The 19,660-nt window shown below is 38.7% G+C and overlaps 1 protein-coding gene and 1 long non-coding RNA gene across 11 annotated transcripts in view; both read right to left on the reverse strand.

Moving 5' to 3' along the window:
• Window positions 1-260: 260 nt before the first annotated feature.
• LOC117206614 (zeta-sarcoglycan) overlaps window positions 261-19,660 on the reverse strand; it is a 218,442-nt gene continuing 199,042 nt past the window's right edge. For all 10 annotated transcript variants that reach the window (XM_033446102.1, XM_033446108.1, XM_033446105.1 and 7 more), the window contains 3 exons: window positions 6,061-6,250; window positions 4,538-4,730; window positions 261-1,623 (listed from right to left, as the gene is read on the reverse strand). In XM_033446102.1, coding sequence (XP_033301993.1) covers window positions 1,272-1,623; window positions 4,538-4,730; window positions 6,061-6,250 — 735 coding nt within the window. In that variant the 3' untranslated portion in view covers window positions 261-1,271. The remainder of the gene's footprint in view (window positions 1,624-4,537; window positions 4,731-6,060; window positions 6,251-19,660) is intronic.
• LOC117206615 lies at window positions 5,056-5,906 on the reverse strand. The gene is made up of 2 exons (XR_004487415.1): window positions 5,530-5,906; window positions 5,056-5,457 (listed from the first exon to the last, which is right to left on the reverse strand). It is a non-coding gene; the product is annotated as an uncharacterized LOC117206615 (long non-coding RNA).

The following is a 19,660-nucleotide window of genomic DNA, read 5'->3' on the forward strand; positions in this document are numbered from 1 at the left end:
ATAAAAATATTTTTGGGAAATGATGAATTATTATTATATATATGAATTCGTCGTTTTCAAGCGTAGATCCGAATATTTAGAGGGAAGATTATGGAGAAAATGTGTCTCACCGCTAACCTTGAATACTTTTACCTAAGATAATAGACGAAATCAATTAAAAAATTTTTCGTTTGAAAGGACAGAAGATAAAATTCTACGTACCTGTTGCCGCACAGAACGAAGTACCGCTCCTTGAGGGCGAGAAAAAATGCTTCATCGTGTTTAATAATAATAGTAACAATAACCACTTTATTGCCACATACATAAATAGATGGACATGGCCGATGTACAGCGTGCAAGCTGGATCACACAATCAGATCCTTTTACAGTGAACTACACTTGCGTCTCCCTTTAATCGCAAAACACGCTCCAAAATAAAGGTTCCTCTAATCGCGACGTGTCACTCTAATCGGCGTATCCGGAACCGGGCGAAAACACACAGATTTTTGCGCACACGCTAGAAACGATAGTTTTAACACGGCAAGATATATCTCTTCATACGTCTTTCTCTTTCTTTCTCATATGCATTTCCATCTCTCTCTCTCTCTCTCTCATTCTCTTCTTTTTAAACTTTCGTTCGATCGGGTTCAAAGGAACTGCAAATCGTTGCCTATCGACTGGTCACACGAACGATATTTTGCGCGAAACAAACCAGCAAGGGAGAATTGGGCGGGGGAAAATGATTCGACCTAATGACAGGGCAGGGACAGACAGGAACGAGATGACGATTCGATTACCAGCCGCTGACTACCGATAATCCATTTCGTTAATATACAAGATATACATTCATTTCGTAGTAGCTTCGCTGTTTGTCGATCCACCGATCGGGAATTAGCACCGCCATTGGAAACACGGTTTCTAACAGTGTTCATTTGTTTTTCCCTTTTCATCTTTCGCGAGGCGCCAACGCTTTGTCCATAGGATCCAGCGGGATAAAACAGCGAAACGCGGACCTAAACGATGGGAACCAGCGTCCACGCGTCGTTCTAGAGCGGAAACATCAGCGAAAAGCGAAAGGCCTCGGGCGATCTCGGGACTTCGACTACCATGCACCGCAACCTCCATCAATTTCTACAACTTCCGCGCGACAAATTTCGATCACCATCTGCTCGTTCCGCTCGTCAATCTGATTACATCGCGTTTCATCGTAGGATCGGTGTCTTCTCCATTGCGAGGATCCTTTATTTAGATTTTTTCAAACATCCAGTCGCGTCTAGTTTAATCGTTTAGTATTAGCAAATCGATTTGTCCGCTTGACACGTCCCTTCGGACCTAGCCAAAAAAAGTTTGCCGTTAGCACAGGCACATAACTGATAAATGGTCGTGTCTCTCTGACTTTGGTGAGAGGACGTCCTGGTGGAGTGCTGCTGTTGCTGCTGCTGTTCTCTCGAAGAGTGTGCTTGGTTAGGACTGGCTGTCTTCAAGCCTTTCATGAAGAGAGTCTTCGCGTCCAATTTGATGCCGCCGTGTACGCTTTGAAGTTTCAGATCCGTTAAACAGGAGGCTGAGATTTCGTTCGCCCAGGATTCAATGACCACTCGCTGGGGAGCGCTGATCTTCAGGGATCTGGTTGCTGATTCCAGTCTGTTGACAGAGAATTTGTCAATAATTGTATAAAATTATTTATTATTGAGATTTAAGTTGACCGTTGGAATGTCGCGTGAAATTGCGCTATTCGCATTGCATGTTTAAAGGTGCTATAACATTGAGTCGCTATGTTATCACAATTGATACTTCATCTTCAAATTCTATTACAATCTCTATTCAATATTTTATTATTTCTATTATTAACCCCTTAACCTACAACTACGGGCATAGCCCGTAGTACGATGATCGGGCCAAATATGATATATGATATAATATATAATAGCTTGTTTACGTTTTCTGCTCAAAATTCTCGAACGTAAATCGTAGGTTAAGGGGTTGATATATCATTTTCTTCCACTATTTGTATTAGTAATATGAAATTGACGTCTGTTAATCAGATTTCTTCAATGCATCCTTAAACGAATAAGAATATTGGTCGACGAATATGAAATGTTGTTTGTCCAAAGTTTCAATTTAACGAATCCATGTTATCGTCTAATTTTATCCTTTTTGTAAATTACCAATTAAATTAAAGGAAAAGAAGGTTGCTTTAAATCTTGCTTGCTACAAATATAGAACGCAAAGAAATGGAATTAATATGTATATATATAGAGAGAGAGAGAGGGACAGAGAGAACGATAGAATCTCAAGTAGGAAATACAGTAGCATATTGGAGAAGCTAAATACGATTGAAAACTTGTAATATCGCGCGACAAAATAATATGGCAACTAGTCGACTGCAACGTCAGACTCGCAATAATCGATCCTTCTTTCTAAGAAGTGGTAAAGCAGGGTCTTCGACCGTGTCTTTCTTCCAATACTGCCTTCTCCCTTGCATCCCCTGCATCCCTCGTCATCGCCAACGACCTATTGCTTGCAGCCGAAGTATCTCGCTCGTTCGAATCCTCGGTATTTCATATCTGGCATAAATCCAATCCTATGAATATAATTTTCCGCGCGAGCAAAGTTTTATTGTAATCGTAAATCCGTCTGTAAATTGTCCGACACTATCAATAATCGCGGTATCAGTACGCCATCCGCTTCGTTCTTTCAAACCATCGCAATTTCCCATCTTATAATACGCTATCTTCTTCTACTATCCGCCTTTCAAAACGAAACGTCGTCGTTGACATTTAGCCGCCAAGTGGTTTAACGAATCGAGAAATTGATGTGGCTACTGAATATTTCGAGCTCTGTTAAATCAATTGAATATGATATAATGCAGATTTAAAGACTCGTAGCTACGACTGGCAATATTTTGAAGATTCCGAACGTTGAAGCAGGAAGAAGATTGAAGATTCGGAACAGAATTTGTGTCACGACTGTGGGAACGTTTCTTTAAAATATCTTTGTAGTTTCTGCGAACCATATGCTTGAAGATATTAACCTAGTTGAAAGGTTAAAGTTCTCCGGTATCTTCTTCTGCTGTGCATTATTATTTAACTACGAGCATATCATCCTTAATATTATTGCCATGTAGTATTATCAATTCGATAACGTTTGTAACTAATAAAATGCAGGCATTAATTTATCTCGTTTTTCATTTAATGTTATGCAATAATACAATGTTTTATTGCATTTGTTTGACGTTATTGCTTCCTAAAATAAAATAAAATGTACTAGAGTAACATTTTACCAATATTAACACAATTTCTTCTAACAATAGCTCTTAAGAATTAAAAAAGCATGCAGGAGTCCTGTTCATTTTTATATGAATAAATAAAGATTTAAATGAATGGAAAATATACGGACGTTTGAATACGTAACAGTTTTTCATCGCGGATTTAGTTCTCATTGGTCGCAGCTGAGCGTTGGCAACAAGTTCGATCGTATTGTACACGAAACGATTAAATACTCAATGAGAGTAAGGTACGCAATCTTTGTCAATGAATCTTCCCATCAATTACACGATTCCAGACAGAACTGCTACCCTCTCGTTTGACCGACGCCATATATTTAACATGTTACCACGAAGTTTAATCCCACGGGAGTATGCGTCGTATTGAATGCAATTCGGTATGATTATTTATAGTCGGGGGACTACAAGAAAAGTTGGTTGGAATATCGAAACGCTACTTGTGTCTAGAATCCAGCATCCGGGATGATTATCGGAGAGATGCAGAAAGTCGACCCAAAATGTTACGCTGAGTTTGTTGAACCGGATCGAAGCCACTCTTAGATGTCCCCGAAATAAATATGGGACAAGACTATCTGCGAGAAATTATCGCGATTATTTACTTTAATGTAGCAATTGTAAATTGCTTTGATCGAGATTCGAGAAATCTTTAAACGAAATTCTCCTTTATTTTTAAATTATTGAATATGCTCTTTCGTATCTCAAATCTTGTATCCATTATATCTAGTGTTTCCTAACATAAGTTTCAAGTTTTGACTTAATTTTATAATAGCCAATTGACCTAAAAAATGATCAACGATTTATATTGAACTGAATAAGCAGCGAAAATTTTCGAGATGAAACTTTCTACAAAGATAATTACAATTAAATATTACTGCAACGATCTTCAAGAAACACTTTGCGATCTCTTTTAAAGGAGAATGTTAAGTATATCCGTGGTATTTCCTACATTTCTATGCGTCTATCAAGCTGTTTAACTCTCATATGTCCCTTATCTTAACAGACGTTTGACACGTTACGATAGATATAAAAGAAGTTTTGCCTATTGCAATATGTCTTGACTATTTTATTATCTGTAAAATAAAAGAACGTAGGAATTGAACTATTTATTCTTTTAGTATAGTGACTCTCTATCGTTGTGTAAATTTTATATTAAACCACAAACTAAATTAGGAAAGTACAGTATGGATGAGAAATGATCATAAATCTTTTCTAGAATATTTATGCACACAAGCAAAGTATATTCGCTTATTGCAATTTCCGTTTTATGATTACCTGAGACCACGACCAGATTCCCCTCTGACGAGAGGCGTTTGAACACTGCCCTGGAAAACAGCACCCCCGTCGCCAGTCACCCTCAACATTTCTGCCCCCACCACCACCTGCTCCCTATCTGCTGAGAAGAGAACTCCTCCTCGAGGGTCGGTTATCCGGAAACCTCTCGACACGCAGTCCACGCGATCCTCGCCTGTAAAGTGGACAAAAAGACAGTCATCTGCCATTTCCCGTTTCACGATAAAAGGGAACGAGAGGTATAAAAAGAGAAACGAAGAAGTGGAAACTTCTTCAACGGGACAACGAGCTCGTTAGAAATCGAACCAGAGATCCAGGAATCACGTTTCGCTGAATGTTTAAAAGGGATAATGGAGTTTAAGTTTGCCATGGTATCCGTTAGTAATATGTAACGAATCTTCGTTTACATATTTATTGTACGTGTCCTGAATTTACGCGCAGATTTAAATCGTTATGCTGCAAAGAACGAGGAATTACTTCGAATCGTTTTGTTTCGCCGACCGAATACAAGCACTGACGTATTCATTTAAACGTTTAAACACCTGAAAAGAGAATACGTAATTGAATAAGAATTTTTCGAGGATTTTGTATGTTAGATGAAAGATATATCTTTCGTATTCCTTTGGGAGAATTAAACGAATTTTGTTATCTCAATTTTGTTTCTATACACGGGAATGTTTGAAATTCCGATCGTCATCGACATTAATACAGTGCACCGATGCCTTCAACGTGACGATTGTCACGCGATTTAATTCCATAGCTGTAAAACCGATGTGACTGCAAACGTTCGTGTCCATTAACGGGTACATCTCATTCCTGTTACCCCCGTTGTTATCGATATCCGATCCTTTTGTTTCTCGAATGGACGCAAGGCGAACATATCCGGTGGCATTAAAAAAATTCTGTAAGGAAGAATGAAATAAAACTAAATATTCGTTCATCTTGAAAGGGGACAGGATTTTGAGGACAATTACCGCGCGATCCTATAAATCCTTTGAAAATCCGAGTAATCCCATTTTTCCACAGGATATTCACGTTCTGCCTCTTCAAAGAGTTCTGAAGATTCTTTGTTACAATTTCAAAGCTCGAAGAGAACGTTTAATTTCGCGATCTATACTTTTAACAGTCTGATTAAATACTAATCATGAATTACTCTTCCGTTTCAAACATTTCACGATTCGAATTAACTCTGACCGCAATTTAAAATCGACTCGTTCCCCTCTATCGATTACGAATCGACCAACAACGTTCGATTACATTGAAATACAATGAAACAAGCGATTGCAAATCAAATATCTGTATCAATAGTTCGTTTCCACCGATCGAAACTGTAATCCAATATTTCGTTGGTTAATACCTTAACAATCATTCGTCGAAATGTGATGGAGAGACAAATTGGCTCGTTGACGAATTGAAACTATGCAACGAAAATATTCAATGAAAAGGTTCAACAAGAACGTCGAATAAAATCATTCAACAAAATATTTTGTCAACTATATTCTTACCAACGGTGAACCGAGCGAGCAATCGGCCATCGTGCGACCTGGCGGAAGCGGTGAAGTTGCTCCAGGACTCGAGCACCAGATTCTTTCCTCGTCTGGATCTCAGGCTGGAGGCCACCAGAGCATCCAATACGGCGGCCTGACCTCTAAGCTCGACCCCTCCGGGCACTACCTTCAGGGAGCCGATTCCCTCCTGAAAGAAGAGGAAATGACTGTCAGGAAATAAACGAGCCTCTCTGTCGTGGGGTTCTTTCTGGGTCGGCCGTTCACGATCGTCGAAGGAATATAGAAGCCGTAGGCCTCCTATGTTAAAATTCGCTTGCCTCACCCGATTCTAACTGCGCTTCCGTTTCCTTTCTTCTCTCTCGTCCTTCCTCCATTTCCTTCTTTCATCTTTCCCTCTCTCTTCCCCTACCTTTTCTCGTCCCTATTTTTTCTTATTTTTTTCACATTTCCATGGATCCATAACGGTCGGCAGATATATATTTTGATATAGTCTCACGCCATGATTCAACAGCACGAAAATTAAATACCATCGGGCCGACATTATTGCCGTTTCAGACGGTTGAATAATAAATGCGATGATGAGCTACGAGGCCTCACTCCTGCGAGTCACCACCCACAACCCTCCTGGTCTAACCCATTGTGAAGCCAGCGACTCGTTTGAAATATCTCTCGCATAATATTGGAACAGTGGCGAGGGCAGAATTTTATTTCGACCACCAACTCGGGGGTATATCGAGGGTGTCGCGCTAGCTTGTACCGTACTGTCGAGGGTATCGAGCGAAATATCGAGCTTGCTTGCTCGCTCGTGGCTTAAGAGGAGAAACTGCCACATGACGAACCGGCGAACGTACTATAAAGCGGACACATTGCGTATATGTATATCCTGTTTCGTATTCGTCTGATAAACTTTGGATATTCTTCCGTTTACTCCAGGATATACGTTCTTCATCCTCGTCTCGTTCTTGCTGCATCTTCACGCAATTTTCACGAAAGACATTCAATTTCCCGTAACATTAATTGCGCTAGGAGATCGAACGCGCGCGTGTCTATAAACTTCTTTTGTTTATCGTTTTTCCGAAAGTATGTTCAGGGACCCGTCCATCGTGATCGACGATTCATTTTTACGTCGATCGTGAGAGGAACGTTCGCGGTAATTGCGTTCGAAGCGTCTAGACATGGGCATCTTGTCGTCTTCTCGAGAGAAGGGAGAAGAGAGGAGAGAGATTGCTCTCAAACTTGAAACGCCAGCCACGAAAAATTCGCTCCACCCCTTTCCATCGTTTTACGTTCTAGCTTATATAGTACATATATCTAGATCGTCGTCTCTACATTGGTTTCCGATGATTAGCCACTCGATTGGAAGCAATCACCACGCGCTAGCCTGTTCCGCAGTTTCCACTTATTATAGCGACCGATCACTACGAAATGCGGCTACTAGTTGGGTAAACGCCAGTAAACTCGACCCAGCTGCTCCAAAGTCTCGCCGAATAATCGTGGCTTGGGATTTTCTGGCTACAAAATGCGTTTCAGGGAACACGAGCGATCGAATTACCCGGCAGTCGATTAAGTTTCATCGATATTCGTGAATTCGGCCAAAAGGTGATAGTCTTAATTGTGGTTAAATAAGAATGGTATAAGCGTTTAAACGATTTGGCATTAATGTGAGTGGTACAAATATAGTAGTTGAGTAAAGATTAATTAGAAATGTTAACCGGGGAATCGAAATAGCAATGGTTCAAGCGATACGAGTGAAGATTTCCAACATAAATTGACAACGTCAATTAGACAACGACAATTTAGAATAGATATTTAGAAGGAGAATGAGTGGTAAAATGTTAGTGGAATATTTACTTCTTTTGACATTAAAAAAACCGTTTCCTATTATTTTTTCTTACTCTTAAATACGTCATTTGCCACTTTAACCCCTCAATTTTAAAACGGAAAGAAAACGTAATTAATATTCGAATTCATTTGGCCTATGAACGATATTAAAATCCAGCGTAACTTTCTAAAAATATCCGGCGAGCAGTAACGTTGGTTTTAAGGCTAATTTCGTGCGATCGTTACTTTATACGAGCGTGTTCTACCTCTCAGGTAATTCTTGGACGCCTTCCTCAAAAAATTTCACTTCGGGCCAGCGGAAGGACTCGGCGTTAATTTTCGCAGCTAATTTCTAGCGGTCGGTACCCGTTAACTCTTTTTTCTTCTTTCGTCCATAAAACGAATTTCCTCAACCACAAAAGCAGAAACAACCTTCGCCATCCAATAATTAATTCTTCGTCTCGTCGCGTTTTAAAAAATGATCTCCACAAGCTGACTCTTTCATTGCTCTCGTTTTATATTTGCACGCTGCTTCAATTAAAAAGAAACAAAAAGAGAAAACCAGAGAACAATATTCGCTCGCAGAACGAATTACTAATACACGAATATTATTGTCAGACATAATAGTGAGAAAATTGACGTTCGTTATGTTTCAAAATTTGCGTGTTTCAATCCAATTCTCTTTTACTAAGACGAAACTCGAATTAACTCTCAACAGCGTGACAAATTAAAAGGATCGTGGTCGTTATTAGAAGAAGAGGGCCGCGTTCCAGGTTCTCGGCAGTTCTGAGCTCGATCCTCGTTTAAATTCCCGCAGCCGGAAGTCGAGAGCAGCGGCGGCAGCGTACTGCCGAATGCGCATATACGCATAGCTGCGGCCGCAGCCTGGTGAGTTCCTTCTCCATCGTGGCGCCACTCGATTAGCCAAATCGTTCGGAAAACGATACGATCTCTTTGCTCTGTACTTAACCGTAACCGTAAACCCCAATGGCGTCGAGAGGGCCATAGCGGTGGCTGCCTTTTAGAATCGTCGTACGCTCAAAAGGCGAACCAACCGAATCGTTGGATGGCTGGAAAGTTAAAGGACAGACGTCGTTGAACTTTTCACTGCCTATCCTGCCATTCGGATCAAGACGCTACGAATTTTTGATCGACTGTTATCCCACAGTGTCTTTCTTTCTATTTGCGTCATTTGATCGTCGAATTAGGGTCACACAGAAAAATGTCGTTCTTTTATTTATAAGGCTATTTCTATTTATTTATTCGGTTACTCGAATTGCCGTTGAATATGTAGATGACGATGTACAAATAGCAATTAATTTGTTATCAGAAGTTAATTGACACAGTCTCTTTCATCGAAGAAGTATTCCTGTATTCTTGTAGTCGGACAACTTGTTTTACTTGAGCGATAATGAATACATCTGTAGATTATTTAGATCGTTTATATACTTATTTTCGTACATTACATTACTTTACGCGTAAAACCTTCTCACTCGTGCCATTCTAATTCGATAACAGGAGATAATAATATAATAATAATAATATTTCCTGTTTTTTAAATAGACGAAAAATGGTTTATCTGCCAATGATTTAAGAATATCAATCTCGTATTATTTTTAGGCGAATAAAATGACAAGATAATACAAACGTTCGATTTTGAAATGAAAGTGAATTTATCAGTAGTAGAACAGATATTCTGGTCGTCCTCTAAAGCGAGACTCTCGACATCTACGCTATCATTGGGAGCATCCACTACGAATCTCGTTTCTATTTGCGTTTCCCACACTAATCTCGACTAAATTCGATGTTTCGGAATGTTTTATTTAAAACGTGAGTTCTTGACAGCTCGAACTTGTACTCCGAATGTAACTATTAAAATTTCCATCTAGTTGCATTTACTGGTTGAGGTAGGTACAGATCACGAGTTTTTAAATAATATATCGCTGTAACTCTACATCGGTTAAGGAAAGACCGGCTGAAAAACGTACAGCGAGGAACATGATAACGAGATAATTTTACACAATAAGAAATTCCACGTATTTACGCAGAACACTCTTAAAATTTGCAATGTAATAACGACTGAGAGTTGATGTCACTTGTTTGAAGGATTAAATGTCTCCTCTTTGAACGTGTTCGAGTGCACCTTGTTCCGATGGTAAGTATTTTCTCTGTATCTATATCTTTATGTATCTGATTTCTCGTGTTTACGCGTTTTATCTTCCACTTTGTAGATGAAAGCTATCACGAAATTACACGCGTTTGTTCTTAAACTTTTACTCAAAGCGCGCTCGTCCCGTAGTTATATCAAAGAGCAGTCGTTACAAAATGCAAAATTAATGACGATCCTTCGATGTTATCACGTGACATTCAACGTGTATACACTAATGTATAATAACTACGTTTTAGTTCGATATTATGTATATCAAAAGGCATGATTTAATTCGAAAACTTTGCAACGAAAGCGTTATATCTTTGTAGAAGTAACATATTATTAAATGATATTTGCACAGTTTTTTTCGATAACTTTTTGCCTATTCATTAATTTTTCTTGTGACTTTTTCCTTTTCTTATGAAAAAAGTATTTCGTAAAAATACATAATACGAAATGGGATAAATCTTTTATTTGTTTTTCACTGAAATCATAAAGTCTTCTTTCATATCGGAAAACTCTTTTTATCGGCGATACCAGATTTTTCTCTTTAATTAACGCATTTGTCGTTCAACTAAAAGCAAAGTTTGCTAGGTAATATTTTATAAATGTACATAATAAATAACTCTTTTCAAATTACATAGGATGTATACAATACAGAATAAAATAAAATACGCATTTATTTCTATATATACAGAACATAAAAATTTCAAAAAATGTTACAAATTATCCGAGCAATCCAATACATTATAAAATATAAAATGATATGAAACCTTCGATGTTTTCCCCGGGCAATGTAATTACAATTTTACTCGTACGAAATATAGTGTGCGGAAAGTCAACTTTCGTCCAATTAATCGATCCAGATAACAACAATATCTCGACTCAATGTGGCTCGAATTGTGGCCGAAAACCCATCCAATAATCACAGTTACGAAAATTAATCTAGCGACACGCGATCAGCCTGGTTCGCAACTTTCGTCCATTGGTGGGTGGGAGGGATGAAATTAGCTGGATTCGATTTCGGCATGAAATCAAATCAAATCGACTCGATCGCGATAGTCGTTCCGTTCTTTCCTCGGATGCTATCCGCGTTTCCAATTATTATAAAATTCTCCATTTTTTGCGATTTCGCTTTGTACGCGTATCATATTCTCGGTTAAAAGCAACTAATCAATTGAAACAAATGCTTCTAATTTTTTTTGGATCCGACGGTCAAGAAACTACTGATACAAATAGTTTGTCGTTTATGCTCAACGTTGCGTACCTATAAGCAACAGTGCTTTAAAATGTTAAATATCAATTAATTAAATGATAGATATATGAATTTATTTTCTGTAAAAGCGATTCTAATTTTAAATTAGATTTGTGTCTTTTTTTAATAAGGAAATCAGAAAAAACGTATTTCCGTTAGTAATAATTCAAGATAAAAGATGGTTCTACAGTCTGATAATAATTACCTAGCTAAAAATCACAGTCGTATGAGTTAAAAATTGCCAGTACATGAATTTAATCACATATTTCAATTTTTCAGAACATCGAACGGCTAGTTTCGGTTTAATTAGTATAATTAATTAAGATATGCTGTGCTGGAATACGTTTTTACGATTTTGCATACTATAATGAATTTTTAATGAGAATAAATCTAGGATATTCTGTTTTATTCCCAGTCGGAATACGACGATTTGATAAAATATAATAAATTTTTAATAACAACAAATGTAGGACAATGTCTAACTAATTTACTCCAACTGTGAAATATAATAGAAACGATGCAAAAATTAAGTTGCCATACTGAAAAGAATTAAATCAAATAGCCACTTGACTTTCAGTCAAAAACGAAAAAGGTTACAAACATAGGTAATAATATCAGAAGAGTAGTATATCTTTTCTTTGTTCATATTTACCAGCCTGTTCAGCGATTTACGAATGTAAGATCATTTGAGAGATCACACGACCAGCTGACCCAATATTTTCCCCCTGGCTAGCTGCTTCAGATTCTTAGGAGCTCCCATCGGACAAGGCGAGTGCTCACGAGGAGTGCCCCGAGCAGGACGTAATGAAATCCAAATAACACCCCTTGCACGTGTATATCATCATAACGACGCCCTCGGAACGCCGCGCTCCGAACGGCTGCTCGCCGTCCATAAATTAATACAAAGCGCGTTATTTACAGACTTTCGAACACCATTTTCACGGCTTCGCCAATTTAGTCGCTGGCCATTTTATTCTCATCGATCAATTTCCTTCGGTATTATTTAACTAATATTAACGTTCTGCTGCTATTCTATTTGTTCAAAATGTTTGTTCTTTGAGAATCCATCATGCACAGGGTGTTCACGCGAACTGTCGACGCTATCTTTTATTACTGGTACGCAATATGAAAAATATTGTTAGTAAAAATTAATCTGCCTTAAACGGACAACGTATTGGCAACGAATCTGTCGAGAACAGTTCTTCTTTTTCGCAAGAAAATGAATGTTACATTGTATTATAGCACTTGCTTTATATTCTTGTTGATGTGCATTCATATATTTGCTTTATTCCATCTTTAGCTTCGATTGTTCGATCCTTTAATATTTTTCTACTATCAAGAACCTGTTCTTCAATGTCACGTGGTCGTAAAGGTACACAGGTTACGTCTGGATACTGCTGTGTGTACTAAGTTCCATATTGTGAAGTTAATATGAATGTAAATCAGACACTATAATATTCTTTGAATTCGTGTCAATACCTTTCTTAGGATATTACAAGAGAAATCGTATTCAATTTTACTGTGAAAAATATTGTTCTCAAAATGTTTCTCGAATCACTGTGTTATCCACTAATGCACGATAAATACAATTTTTTCCATTTAACTAAATATTCATTTTCCATTTAACAAATCCACCCTCACAAAACATGAAACAGAACCTATCTATATCTTGACTAAATAAAAATTTCGAGGAACCCATGTGCGAACGAAATTAATTTTCCCATGCGAGTACCAGCGATTCTTCTCGTTAGCTCGTGACCCCCGACCGTGAAGAAATTTCACCGGTCTCTCCGTGTGGACAGTCGACTGCGATAAAACAATCCCGTTGTGTTCTTGTCTAAATTTCCGGTTGTTCACTCTACATGTGGCATAACATTGGAATTAGTCGGTATTCGCATCGAGAGACGAAATGTTGAAGCGAGATGCAAAGCGAACGTGTTCGAGCGCACGCAATGCGCAGGCCCCTCTCCACGACTGATGGAGAAACGCTTTCCTTCATGTTCCTCTCGACAGCACCTACGTACACGATACCTCCCCGTATAGGAAGTTTCAGAAAGTTGATGGCAAACTTTAGAAGTATGTATCCGTGAATAGAAGCGGAGGAATCTTAACCCTTCTGTTGCTGGCGACGCCACAATATCGTCTACTTATTCTGTTAATTTCGGCATGTCACGCTATACTCGCGTCGTGTCCTTTGCATCGCATTACGGGCTTCTTTACGATAAACCTATACAAAATATAAATTTCGTCCATTGGTGCAGAAAAGTACGAAAATCATCCGTCATTTATTAGTACAGAAAAATACGAAAATCGTCCGGAACTTTTATACAAAAAGATATGGAAATCCTTGAATAACTCTAAAGATAGGTATTTATATTGCAGTCTAATTTTTTGTCAAACTTTTTATTAAATTTTCTAGTTAAAAATATATTTGCCATAAATACCTTGTAATTTCTATATAAATTTCCACACTGGCTTCAGGCTTTACCAACAGAATCATGACAATCATGTCATTATAGTGCTAGCGGAATTCCAAAATACTTTACGTAACACACACAATACGGACACGAAAGTTTCCTACGATAAGCGATCAAATACTTTCCTCTTCGTTAGTTTCAACAACCGCTTCGACATCTTTCCTCACAGAATTATTGTTTAAGCAATATGGAAGAACCGTGAGCAATCTTTAGATGAGTATTGCGTAATCACCAAGTTCGGTTCTATGTTCCTGAAACACCTTGTACACTTGTCCGCACGCGCGCTTAAACCGCACGTAATTATACATATGCAGGTGGTACGTACACCACGTTAATGCACCTCACGTAATTATCCCGAGCTGGACAGGAGTCGTCTAACTTTTGCCGCGAGTAATCCGACTGGTAGTCCTGTCAGCACCCTCTACGTGGCGAACCGCTCGCCCCTCAACGTCGAGGACCAGCCAGACCACACCCCCACCCCTGCAGTTACATCGTCGTGGCGACATTGCAATTTCATGTTATTTTACGTTGTGCACGGCGCAAGGATTAAATCGCGGAGTGTACTGATGGCGGATGGTCTCGCTATCCGGCTAGGATTTACCAACGTCCGGTATGATTTCGTAGTTGAAACGCGGCAATACAGTTCGCTGCCAGCGTTGATACATCGCCGACCGGGATTAGTTCGTTTCATTTCGTTTTCGTTTCGTTTCTAGTTGCTGTGCGATGAGGAGAAGAAGAACGAAGGGATGACGGTGAAGCTTTCTGGATGGAGAGGTATGAAACAGCGTTAAGCATAGGTGATTCAAGTAACGACAGAGGAGGAAGAATTTGAGGAATTGTAGATTTAGTCCGAACAATTGCTTTCCGATGGATATGGAGCGACGAGTTACAAGGTTATGAAAGAACATGGAGAAATTTATGGCTCGATTAAACGAAATGCTACGTCCTGTTCTTAAAAAGTTGTTTAAAACATTAACATTAAAAGAATAATAGGACATTAATCGGATATTAAAAGAAATTAAGGCAACTATTCTAGATGGCTTAATTTAAGTTGAGTCTTAACAGTAATGTTTAATTTGATTTAGCGGATATATTATAATCACCCTATTTATCTATTCTGGCTATTAAAGAATCTTTTTAGGATCTCTTAGAAATTTAAAGAAACTCATTGTCGAAAAGTTTCTCAAAAAGTCGTTGATAGAAGCAGTGCGTATGCTACAAACTTTCCGGACACTCTAAAGAAAGTCTTTCTCGATACTGGCTTCGTAGAGTGTATTAGCGTAGCTATCGAGCGATTATTGAAAGGTGGACAGCAAACGAAAGTAACGTTTGATCAGAGGGAACAGGTGATTTTTATAGTGATATTGATTATATTTATGCTCTTTTATTTATTTTAATACTGCACTGCATAAATATTCCAGTCAACTGCCAATTTGTTTCATATTCTATGGATATTTGGAGAAGATGGATGACTTGTATCAATTATGTGCAAATCTCTCTCACGGCACGCTTAATGTTCCTCTTACTCCTTCACTGGGTCATATGGAAAACTAGAGCGTGCTGTTCTCCCTGCAACTCACTCCTCTGCTTATAATAATTTAACAATCCTTCTTTGTAATATAAATCCATCACAAGTTACCTTTAATTATGTTATATCCTATTCATTCTCCGATGATTATGCACCATTATATCGCTCGTTAAGCGGAAAGCTTTGCAAATAAGATAATCGATAAGAAGACGGCTTTAAAAGTATCAAGAGAAAAAAGATCATCGGTCCGTGAATCAAAGAATAATGACGGGCGACTTCCAACGGGTCACGTCGTGGTTAATATTCGAATCGATTCGCTGCCAAATGTAACGGATCGAAATGGGTGTAATTATCATTACCGCCGGCAGCGAATGAATTGTTAATCCGCTGATAATTCAATCGTGGTATTTACCGGGTGAAACTCAACGAGCATTGACACTCGTTTTATCTAATGTTTCGATCCCTTTTGCGCATGGTATATGTGGCAGCCCGTGAATGTGTGTGCACGGGTCGGACAATAGCCTATGAAAGATACCTCGAAGAAATGGTGATGCTCTATAATGAGCGGTCCTCGTGCAGATCATTTTCTTAAGATAACGAGAGAAGTGGTAACAGATATCGTGCGTATCATGGCTCATCGTTTTTCGTTTCTATTTATACCTATACATCTATGTACGTATAGTTAATAATTAAATATCTAGTGCATACATGTATAATACAATTATATATATATATTTCGTACACATCTTTTGCATTAATAGGAACAATTCTTTATATAATTTACAAAGAAGATGCTAGGAGACGGGACGCCCCAAGGGCATCATTAACGTCGGTACAGTCTCGTTCAGTCCTGGCATCCTCCTTTATAATACTCCGAGCCTTTTCCAGGTGTCTCGTTTTCCCCTTCGTCTCGGCCTCTTCGGTTTCCGTCGCTGGCCTTGCCACTTTCTTCTTCCTCGATATAATCATTTATTGTATTCTTCGTTCTCTAATTAATCTCTGCCTCGAAGGGGAACTACTCTATCCAATGCAGCGAAAGACACAGCGAGATACCTTTCGGCGACCCGGTTACTCTTCTCCCTCTTGCTCTCTCTGTTTTTCTATCTACGTATCGTACGACGTTCTGCTTTCTTCTATCCTTCTTCATCTTCCCACCTCAATAGCTCTTTTATTTCTGCATTTTCTTTTTGTTTTGTTTTGCGCGTAGTCACGGGGATTAAAAACGAGGCAACGTGAAAAAAAGGAAGGGAGAAAATAACGAGAAATACAAAAAAAAAAGAAAAAAGAAAGGAGAGAGCATAGAAGAAATAGAAGGAGAGGGGAGTATGGTAGGCTTTGAACGAGTGGTAAACGAGGCGACACGAATACGCGGAAAAGCGCGAAAAGTCTGGTGAATGAACACCACGCATCAGCCAGGCCACGGTTTTGAAACTTTGTCTCGGGAAACCGTGTTGTTTATAGTTTTTAATAACCCAACTTTTCGCTCGTCCCGTTGCCTTTGATCACGCGTAAGTACACCACTGCAGCGGTAATTACTTTATTTCGGACCAAGCTGATAAATTCCTTTGCGATGCGTTTCACGACGCACTGTGGCGACGCTTTTAATGTACGCAGTCACAACGATACTAATAGGAATAGAAGAAGACCGACGAATATCCTTTTCATTTTTCGGTGTATATATCCTAGACTCTGCGTTCGATAACAACAGCACAAATTGCTTTTTGTGCTCTGTAAAAACTTTCGGATTTCACGAAAAATCTTTCTTACCAACATCGAGTTCGAAATTTGGTATCATCTCCTCTTTTAATTTAAAAATGCATTTGCCTTTTTATCGGATAACTGTACTACTTAATCGAGACATTCCATTTACATACAGATATTGTTTTTCCATGATATTTTCCAAAATATTTCACGAGCGTAAACTTATTATGCCTGTTTCCGTTAGTGAAGTCGCTTGACTTTCAGTAATTTGAAACACTTTACTAATGTGAATTTGTTGTTGTACCTGACTTGCTGAGTTTCAAATGAGTTAAAAGCGAAGTTCTTCCAACCATTCTTCGACTCAAAAACAAAAACCACAGTTACTGGGTAATGTAGTATTCTTTCCAGTGTTGCAGAAATATATTGGTTGCTTGGACTAAATCAACTCTTTGTACATTTTCTGTTTAGTCATGTTTCGTGTACATAATATTTTTGGATACGCAACCTTTTTCTTCTCATTATGTACCCGCTTGAAGTCGTATTACTTTAACTCAAATGGTTTGACTACAAATAACTTGATTAATCTGTACAATACCTTGAAGTTTAATATAGAAATTACATTTCTCATCCTCAATAATATCCTTTTATCTGCCCCTCCTTTTTTTCTATAAAATGTATTTCCAACCAAAAGAAGAGATCGCGCTCCACACCATGGAAATTCACACGAAATATTGTGAGGATCATCGAAAACTAGGGGTGAAAACGTTGGTGGTACGAAAGGTGATCGTCGTAAAATGGAAGAAAAAATCGTACGTTTCTCCGCGGTTGAAATCCCTGGGAACGATAAACTCGTCCGCCCGTTGTTCGATCCAGTTTCACTGGCCAACAACTATGGTACCGGTGTACGTTCAAAATTCATGGCGCCGTGCCCGGTATACTGTACTTGCACTTGCTAGCTTGGCCGCTGTAATAGATATCCTTTAATACTAACGCACCCGCTTATATGCAATGTATATACAGGGTGACCCGGCCATTTCTCACGCATTTATTGGCCGGCAGGGCAACTTTTCCAATGAATCAATATCGACCGCTTCGTCCGTTGTCCTTCGTCGTTACGTTTCGTTGTTCGACAAGTTGGCCACAGTTTATGCAAGATTCATCCACCGCGAGCCAACGACCGGTAAAATGTAAAATTTTAGAAGTATCCGTTTCGCCAAATTTTCTATGTCGATGGTCTTCGTTGTTAACATTCTATGCTTCGCTCTCCCGTGCAAAATTCGTGCGAATTTGAATATTTGAAATTTGTACACGACAGCTGAAGAGAAACGAGAATTTGCGCTTCCTATGATTCGTTCGTTGATAAATTTTCAATAACGAATTCCGTCCGTGAGAATTCATTTCATGAATTTTTGAGAATTTCGAATATCGATCTCTTGACAGGACAAAGACTCATCAAGATGATTTCTGTTTGCACGTTAACCGCTTATATTTTTATAAACCATCAACCGATTTCCCGGTGAATACAATGGCTATTATTTCGTTGATTAAATCAATAGATATGAGGTCGTGTAAAAGTGGATCCGACTTTATTGCACGTACCGGATAGAATTTTGTCCGGCGGGCCAGCGTGTAACGGTCATATTTCTCCGAGCCAACGCGTACAAATTTTCATCATTTATTTAGCCCGCGGAAACTGTTTTCGAATTTTTATCGGCACCCTTGCTATTAACCTCTTTCCCTCCCCCATTTATCGATTCGTCGCCTGGTTACGCGGCGTATAATTGGATACTGGATGGAAAAATATGGGAAAAAGGACCGTGTTACGAGTTGCTGATTATGTAATGAAATCATTTTATGGGTTTACAACACTTTATGAAAAATTCTAAATTTTCGTATTTTACATATTTCCATTTGCTATTTTAAGCTCTCTTGCATATAATATTTTACGAATTTTAAGGTGCAAATTACTACCGGTTAAAAGTCTTTATAACTATTTGTATCTTTTTTTTTTGTTATTCTGTTGAAAAGAAATGTTCGAGTTCAAAAAGCATAAAACCGAAAACCTATATCGCTATTTTAGCTCTGTAGCCGCGAAAAGCATCGAGAATCGCGTTCCGCACAATCTGTTAATTTCGGCGGGCTACGCTGTTTGTAAACTATAAGTTATTGTAATAAACAGAAATATTTCCTTTTCCTCCACTTTTTCTGATTTTCTTTTACGTTACACGAAAAGTGCCCTAATGATCATCAGCTTGTACGATATATAAATTCTATCTGCGGTTTTGTACGGAAACATATGAAAATCTGCCGCAGTTGCAATATCCAGAAATTAATATACAGCTACGATAAGAGCCATAGTTAGAAAGCTTCGAATAACCAACTTATTACATAACGAAGCAACGGAAGAAAGAGCTCGAGAGCGGATACGTCGGTATATCGCGACACAGGATTCACCTTGACCCTCGAGTGTAACGTGGCTGTAGTGTCCCTGATGCAATATAAGAGGGAGCCGTATACAGGTGAACTCCATATGGATATACGAGAGTTATAGAGGTCGATTTCGTAGGCGATATTACGGAAGAGGCATGGGAGCGTTTGCTTCGCTACCGACCTGTATACGTAAAGCCGTTAGTGGCAATATAGTATCTGTATACGGTGCCAGCCAA

This window comes from Bombus bifarius, unplaced genomic scaffold (genome assembly GCF_011952205.1).
Source record: "Bombus bifarius isolate JDL3187 unplaced genomic scaffold, Bbif_JDL3187 scf7180000008008, whole genome shotgun sequence".
In the NCBI taxonomy this organism is placed as follows: Eukaryota; Metazoa; Arthropoda; class Insecta; order Hymenoptera; family Apidae; genus Bombus; species Bombus bifarius.